General features: G+C 43.4%; 1 protein-coding gene across 1 annotated transcript in view; it reads left to right on the top strand.

The window, feature by feature from the left end:
• Positions 1-6: 6 nt before the first annotated feature.
• TRIM36 (tripartite motif containing 36) overlaps positions 7-8163 on the top strand; it is a 33827-nt gene continuing 25670 nt past the window's right edge. The window contains exons 1-2 of the mRNA XM_040444261.1: positions 7-51; positions 2095-2329. Of these exons, the coding sequence (XP_040300195.1) occupies positions 25-51; positions 2095-2329 (262 nt within the window). The 5' untranslated portion in view covers positions 7-24. The remainder of the gene's footprint in view (positions 52-2094; positions 2330-8163) is intronic.

Genomic DNA, 8163 nt, shown 5'->3' with positions numbered 1-8163 from the left:
GATGACACCTGGCAGAAGGCTACTATGGAAGGGGATGGTTCCGAAACGCTGGTGAGTGGGCGACAGGGGCCGCCACCTCACGCTTCCCTGGCGGCTCGCCGGGACCCCCGGGTCTCTCTCCTCCGCCCTGAGCCAGAGGGAGCCTCGCCTCACGAGGAGCGAGGGCGGGCGTGTGGTGGCCCCGCTTCCTCTTCGCCTTCCGCGCCCCGGGTTCCGCAATCCGGGGCGCCCCCTTTCTACGCCTCGGAGGGTCGGATCCCGGGTCTCCTGGGCCCGCGAGGGGGCGCCGCTCGGGTGCGGCGATCGCCCACCTGAGCACCTCGGGCAATCCCGGAGGGGCTCTTTAATGGGGTCCAGGCTGTAGACTTCATTCGCCTCCAGGAGTCGGGTGCCCGTCGCGGCGCGGGGCGCATGCCCCGCCCGTGTCGGGCCGTCCTTTGTCCCGGAGCGTCGCGGAGCCGGCGCCCGGACCCCCGCGGGCGCGGCCCACCCGGCTCGCGGTCGCGGCGCGCGGAGAGGCTCCTCCCCGGCTTCGCCAGCTTGCGCGCGGGGGGCGGGCTTGCCCTGGCAGCTGTCGGGGTGCAAAGTGTTTTTGTCTGAAAGGGTCGGATCGGCAGTTCTTTCCAACTTGTTAGTTTCCGGTCGAACCCCCAGTGATTTTCAGACAGCTTCATTGTGGGAGCCGCCACATCCCACGTCTCTTAATCAGGGTGTTTCCCTCGGTGGATGTAAAAACGGAAAACTCATTTTTTCTTTTGGATAAGAATTGTCTTGTATCTGTCGTGGGTAAAAAGCTTACGTACCGCTTTATGGACCAGGAATATGGAAATGATTTTAGATCTTCCAGCGGGAGGTAAACCTCCCCATCAAATGAGAGCCTATTTTGGACACTCAGAATAATCCCCTTTGAATCTATTTTGGACGCTCAGTTGGGTGTCACGTTCTTGGTGAAATGACATAGGACGTGAATATTCTATTTTCTTTGCCATGAAGTGTGGCTGTCTTCCAAGTTTGAAAAAATCGTGACATGATGTGGGCTTTTATTAAATATTTATTGAATGATGCAGCAAGAAACACTTCAAAGACCCATCCTCGGTGATAAAGGCATTTCAATGTGGTGCTGTTGTCACGGACTGTTAAAGCACTCAGTGTCGCTTTAGGGGGAATGCGTTTTTATTTAGTTAAACTAAATGAATTAACTCGATGTTGACGTTCTGTGTGTTTCCAGTAGTTGGAATGATTGCACGAGGTCTAGGAGTACTTTCAGATTTGACTGTAAAATGGCAGGGAGGCTGAATATAGATTCATAGCACCTGCAGTTTGGGAGGGGGGTGTGTGTGTGTGTGCGCGCGCGTGTGTGTGCGCGCGCGCGCGCGCGGGCGCAGGAACTACATATGAAAGGTTGCGAAAACTGGTATGAGGTCATCTAACCTTTGAGACTCCGTGTTTCTCGTGGAAAATAATGCACGCCTGTAGTATGGAGAGCACTTAAATAATGGTGCTTTGTAGTCCTCCCCACCCTTTCAATATTCATAAAGTGCTTTTAAGAGAACCACTTCGATACCCAACGCCAGGAGATGAAGCATTTTAGCTACATTATAGTTGCAGCCTATGAAAATTGGTCACATTTAATGTAGAAAATTGCTGATGGTACAGCTCCTAAATAGATTTCAAGGAAGCTTCCACCGGCTCCTGTTATTTGCCACAGAGTTAGTGTGCCCAGGAGGAACATGGTTTCCTTCTCAGTATGCCATGTTCTTCCCTTTTACTGTAGTGATCTACTTGTAGGATTTCTCAGATGTCCTAAATCAGTGAATTCATGATGATTTGAGTAACTTCATAACAGATGAAATATTATGGGCCCCTCATATTTTGTGCTGATTTTTCTCATACTTCAGTTTTAACCATGTCAAGTGTCCCTTCTGTTCTAGGAGGTGGGGGGTGAGGGTTGATGGTACGGAATTCTGTTGCCAAAAAGGGACTTCAGATTAAATTCTTAGTTCTGAATTCTTAATTCTTTTGAAAGGGTGAACACACATGTTTAATGGGGTCCAGGCATTTATTTTGATTCTGATTTCTTTTCCTCAACTCCAGGTTACCATTAAGAATATCGAAAGAGAGCTCATTTGCCCCGCATGCAAGGAGCTTTTTACCCATCCGTTGATTCTCCCTTGTCAACACAGTATCTGTCATAAGTGTGTAAAAGAACTCTTGCTGACACTCGACGATTCCTTCAACGATGTGGGATCGGACAATTCCAATCAGAGCAGTCCTCGACTCCGGCTCCCCTCTCCTAGCATGGACAAAATTGACAGAATTAGCAGACCAGGTACGTGCCAGGAGCTTGGGGTCTGGGAGTTTCCGCTGTGTCTATGGAAGGGAAGTTACTGTTGCCGCTTTGAGGGTTGATCTTTCCAGGTGAATTAATTAAAATTAGTTGTAAAGGAACCGTTCCCTCTTTGAAAATATCAAGATGAACTCCTCACTGTCCTGGTACACACTAAAAGTCGGGGATTGAACACCAGCTTTGTGTTAGACCCCTCATTAACTGTATTTAGGGGATGTTCTGACCCTGTGGTGTCCTTTATATGAGGGATGGAGTAATGGACCACAGAAGTACTTACTAGGGAAACATCTGTCTCTGGTAATATGTAAATAAATATGCCGATTAAAGGATGAGACTCCACAGTGACTACTCCTAAAAGACTTTTTAGATGGGTTATTTGGTATCGTTTTGTTCTACCTGAGGATTGTGTTTTCTTCAGCCATTTTTAGTCCATGTTTTAGAAGAAGAATTTTGAATATCAACTAAATAGTGGCGGAACTCTGTCGTAATGGCAGAAGTAGATCTAGATGTGTGGCACATCTGTCTATACAGCCAGAGCTCTTACTATGCAGCCAGAGTGTCAATTGTTTCCCTTTGGGATGGTGTTGCTTTCTTCTGGACATCCATTGCAGGATTAAGGTAGATCAAAACTAATTTGAAATCATTGGGAACAGGGCCACTGAGAATTTCAGGGCCAAAATCAGCAGTGAGGAAAGACCAAGGGGAGGCAGAGCTTTGGGTAGAAATACCGCAGTGTCACGTTAGGTTCGCCCTTTGTTTGGAAGAGAGTCCTTGAGTGGCTCTGGGCACCAGACTGTTGGACTTCGAGGTTTTAGTTTTGATCCTTTAGGCCACTGTGTTTATTTCTCCCTCTTATAGTGTAGGAATAATTTTTTAATCTTATGTGTTAAAAAAAACATATCGGAAGAGAGTCTCCTCCTCCTTACTTGCATTTAGCAAATGCTGTCCCTTTTGGTCCACACCGTGATGGGGAATCTCTTAGAGCAATGTTGGTGTCCTTGTGCTCCATCAGACACTGGATAAGAGGGGATTTGTTCTAAGAGTCGTATTAGGCTGTTTTAAAAACATGTATTTTACTTTAAATGGTAATCACGAATTTCTCGGAAGATTATTTTGCACACATAAAAAAATTAGAAGCCTATATAAAAAGAGGAGCATGAAGTAGGTGGGGATGTAGGGAGTGTGAGGTCAGAGAGGGTCCTGCCTATTGTGAAGTCATCACTTGTATATTTCCTTCCCTGCTAGGAGCTAGCTGTCACACGGAGGAGGGAGGAGAGACATTTCAATAGCTTGAAATCCCCTACCAGATAAAGTGAAGATATTCTGTTGGTAGATCCTCCCTGGCTAATTAGGGATCCCTTACCGACCAAGAGAGATTCACTTTTTGTATATTAATATATAGCAGGTATTTATTAAATATTAGTACTTAACATTCAGAGGAATTTTAGTCACGTACTAATATTTCTGTAATTAGATTGAACTTATGTACATATTTTACGAAATCCTGTATCTGTTGCGGGTTTTTAATCTTAGTCCTTGGTTGGTTTTTATGTGTGATTCATATGGAGAATGAATGAAATACAGATGAAGTATGTGTCTAGCAAGATGAGATATGGCTGTTTTTAAGAGCTCATCTGACAGTACTTGGTGGATGTTTAATAAATACTTGTGGAGTGGTTGTTGAATGTTGTGGGATTTCTACAAAGCATGCCATAGTGGCTTTTATTCTATAATAGTGGTGTTTTTGTCCAGAACAAGAGATCCATTCCATCATACTTGATGGTGTCCAGATGAGAAATAGACTTAGTGACATGTTCCTCCCTCTTTAGGAAGAACTTACAGTTTGGATCATGTCCCAAGGGGGGGAAGCGAGAAAACTCTTCTGGGAGGAGCAATTACAGGAAGTCAGAGTATTTAACTTGGAGAGGGGGAGAGCGCAGGATATGATGGTGGTCTTGCCGAAGAGAACAGTAAGCTGGGGATCTTCACACAGAGGTTCCCGATCAGTGAATGGTGAAAGAGGAATGCAGATTTCAGCTCGGTGCGTAAGAAAACACACCCCACAGGCTTTCCCAAAATGAGATTGTCAGATCCCTGTCACTGGAAGAGATCAGGTTTAGATGCTGCAGGGCCCAGTAAACACATTAGCGAGGCAGGCCCCCGGCATAATAAATACAGGAACGCCTTTCATCTTACTTGATATGGAGATAGACGAGATTTCATTTTCCCGTTAACTCAGCTACCATAGGAAAACCAGCAGCCTAGGTATCAGCAGCCAGCTGTCTTCCAGGCCTCCTCTGTTAGAGACAGTGGCGCATGGTTCCGGACCGTAGACTAGAATGGACGCCTTGTCTAATGGGGCAGTAGCCACTTGGCACTAGTGGGTTTGGGGGTGCCAGACATTCCCCCTCCCCCCGCACAAGAGCCTGATGGTGGGTTTGACATGTGATCTTTTACATGTGGGTAGTTAATTCAAATCATTTAAAAACCACGCCAACTCAACAGCATAGGGCAGCCAAAACACATCTTTGACTGTGACCCATCCAGTGTTTGGGCCATCAGTATTTGGAGTCTTTTTTATTTTTTTATTTTTGATGTTTATTTATTATTGAGAGAGCGAGAGAGCATGCATGGGTGGGGGAGGGGCAGAGAGAGAGGGAAACAGAATCCAAAGCAGACTCCAGGCTCTGAGCCATCAGCACAGAGCCCAACGTGGGGCTCAAACTCATGAACCACGAGATCATGACCTCAGCCGAAGCTGGATGCTTAACCGACTGAGCCACCCAGGTGCCCCTGGAGTCTTTATTTTAAACACTGGTTGTGTGACCACCATTTGACTCCCTGTAGAGGGGATTTCTGCCTTGGGTTCTGGGTCGAGCCCATTGTACATGAGCAGCCAGTACAGAGAACTTCTGCATTTCATTCATTCGCTCAACAAATACTTAATTTACCTGCTGGTTGCCAGACATGGCCCAATGCTGAAGAGGCATGAACAAGATAGATCCACCGCTCCTTTTTAAGAAGCATATAGTCCAGCATTGTACAGAGTCTTCATGTACACATGGAGAACACAGTCCTCCATCAAGAAGAGCGTACAGAGCAAATTAACAAATACAGATGAAGAACTCAGGGTGGGGAGGCTCCAAGTATAGTAGTCACTTCTCAAATGAATGCAGATTTTAGGATTGTCCTCCTTTTCATGATACCAGTTTTAAATTAATAGAAGTTACTGTATCACAAATATAATGCTACCCTCCACTTATGGAGCCTTTGGCTCTAATTTCTCTTCGGAGAGATTGAAAGAGAAATTTATAGGGAAGTAATGCACCCCCCCCCCTTTCCTTTCTGGCAGATTTTTAAAAAGGTTTTCATCATTTGGACATACTCGGGGAGGAAATCCTATTCTGAGCAATTGGTGTGGGAGGAGCAGATTTCTAAAAATTGGTTTTGCTCTAGGTTTGCCAAAGGGATTAATTAGACCAGTACTGTCCTGTGTAGTAGCCATGAGCCACATGTGGCTATTGAGCACTTGAAATGTGCCAGCTGGAACTGAGATTACTGGAAGTATAAAATATGCTCTGAATGTCACACACTTAGAATGAAAAAAGATATAAAAATGTCTCTAATGATTTTTATCTCTGTTTGCATTTTGATGGGATAGTATTTTGGATATATTGGGTGAAATAAATAGCATGTATGATTAAAATTAATTTCATTTGTTTCTTTTTAATCTGGCCACTAGAACATTTAAAATGGCATATGTGGCTGATGCTTTTGGGCTCACATATCCCTTTTGGATATTGTTGCATTGGAGATTGGACAGATTTTTAAAAGGGTGCCCTGAAAGGAGAGTAAGGTTTGTGTGTATAACACAGTAACACATTCAGTGATATAAAAATAGCCATTTTACTCTACATTTTGGGTCACACGTATGCAAGGCTTTTCCTGCATTTTGTATTTCCTTTTGTCAGGAGGATAAAATCCGCTTTAACAATGTTTATATGCAGTGTTGATAATACATCGGTTAAAAAAAAAATCAAACAAAGGATGCTTGATATTGCTGTGTATTTTCAACAGTTACCAGAAATATGATTGCTTAAAAACGCAAATCTATAAGATAAAGTTTAGGCCTCTTAAGTGTTGCACCAACAATGATTTAATTCTGGGCTCCAGGATCAGCCTGATGAATGTTTTTACAATGATGGTTTCATAAATACCACGTGTGCCAAGGAGAAACACATTTTCTTAGTGTTAATTCAAGAATTGTGTTATGTGCAGGACACAGTTGCTGCTTTATCTTTTGTCAACAAGTTGTGAATCTTCTCTTTGAAATTAAATCCTAAATCCAGCTTTCTGTTCATTGTTCACAGCATCACAACGGAGATCTTTGGGGTGGAGAGGTAGAAAATGCTTTTATTGCTTGTGTGGCCGCAGGCAGTATAGTGTTAGATTTAAATTGCGTAACCGTGTATACGTAAAGTTGTTAAACATCAGTGGTCAAGTGTTCAAAATTCTGTAGAACGTGAACACATTTGGGCTGAGTGACTTAAAGGTCAACAGGACTAAATTTCCACGCGAGGTCTGCTGTTTTTAAAGGGAGCACTGATGATTAGCGCTTCCGTTTTGTCAATCCGCGTGACAAGATACTTTTGAAGAAAATGACGTACTCTTGCGGATCACCTTAAAAATCCTTTACGTGTAGTTTGGTTAGTGGAACAAAGCTTGTATTCACGGCCATGTTGCTACCGTGAAGATCTTAAATCAGCCAGTGCTTTTTGTATTTAAAAATTTGCTTAAAGGTATCGGTAATTTTTTTTGGACTTAATTATATAGGCTTAGCTTGTTTTATGCCTATGGTGCCTTTCCTTTATTAATGTTTCAAAGTATTTGAGTTTTAACATTGAGGTCTTACCCACTTGTGGGTAAATAACATAAACTGCTTTTTTAGGCTTTCCAAAGTATCTGACTCCGAATGAAAGACAGGCCAACCTACCTTATTAAAAAACACGTGTTTTTATTCCAGTTGACCTTTAAAGTAAAATTGGCTACTTTTCTTATAGAATGCTGGTGATACCATATATCTTATTGGAGAAAATAAACATCTGGAATGTTATCCCTTTTCTGTCTTCCTTACCTTCCTGTCTGCATGCCTCCATTTACAGACCTTCTCGTTACTTCTAAAAGCCACATGTAATCCTTTCTCTTACAGGCGTTAGTGAGTCCCCGAGAATTTTAAGCATTTTGAGATTTAGTAAATAGGAGGAAAGGTAGGAGCAGTTTGTTTAAAAAAAGTTCACTGCTTACTTCCTGTTTTTTACCCAGGCAGCCATTGAGAAAAAGATTCTGCAGGTGGAAAGTGTCCATAATACTCAAAGGGTAATGGTAACGCCTGGCCGTCAGATTGGTTACAATGTGCTACAAGAAACATTAAGGTGGCGGTACCATCCGTCAGCCCATTTTCAAGCATAGAAGTCCAGCGGGATAGTGGGAGGTGGTCCACTACCTGGCTAGCAGGTAACAGTGGGGAAGTTGTCTGTAGCCAGAATATGGGACAGGATGCAGCTCGCAGAGGTTTGAACCTGTCATGAAATCGACTCGGGTTTGAAATACTTCATTTTCTCTTTGATGTTTAAATGAGAAATCATAGTGACCAAAAGCTGATTTTGGGGGAAGATTTGCTCTAAATCAATTTGAAGACATTTTTTTGGAGTCTTCATTTTAAAACTGTGTCATGATTCATACTCATTTAATATGTTTTTGAAATAAAGGTATACGGGGAAAAGAATGGATTCTGCAAAGTGACAGTGTTCACATAA

This window comes from Herpailurus yagouaroundi, unplaced genomic scaffold (assembly GCF_014898765.1).
Source record: "Herpailurus yagouaroundi ecotype Mexico unplaced genomic scaffold, PumYag 192, whole genome shotgun sequence".
NCBI classification, from domain to species: Eukaryota; Metazoa; Chordata; class Mammalia; order Carnivora; family Felidae; genus Herpailurus; species Herpailurus yagouaroundi.
This window is presented reverse-complemented; position numbering and strand designations above follow the sequence as displayed.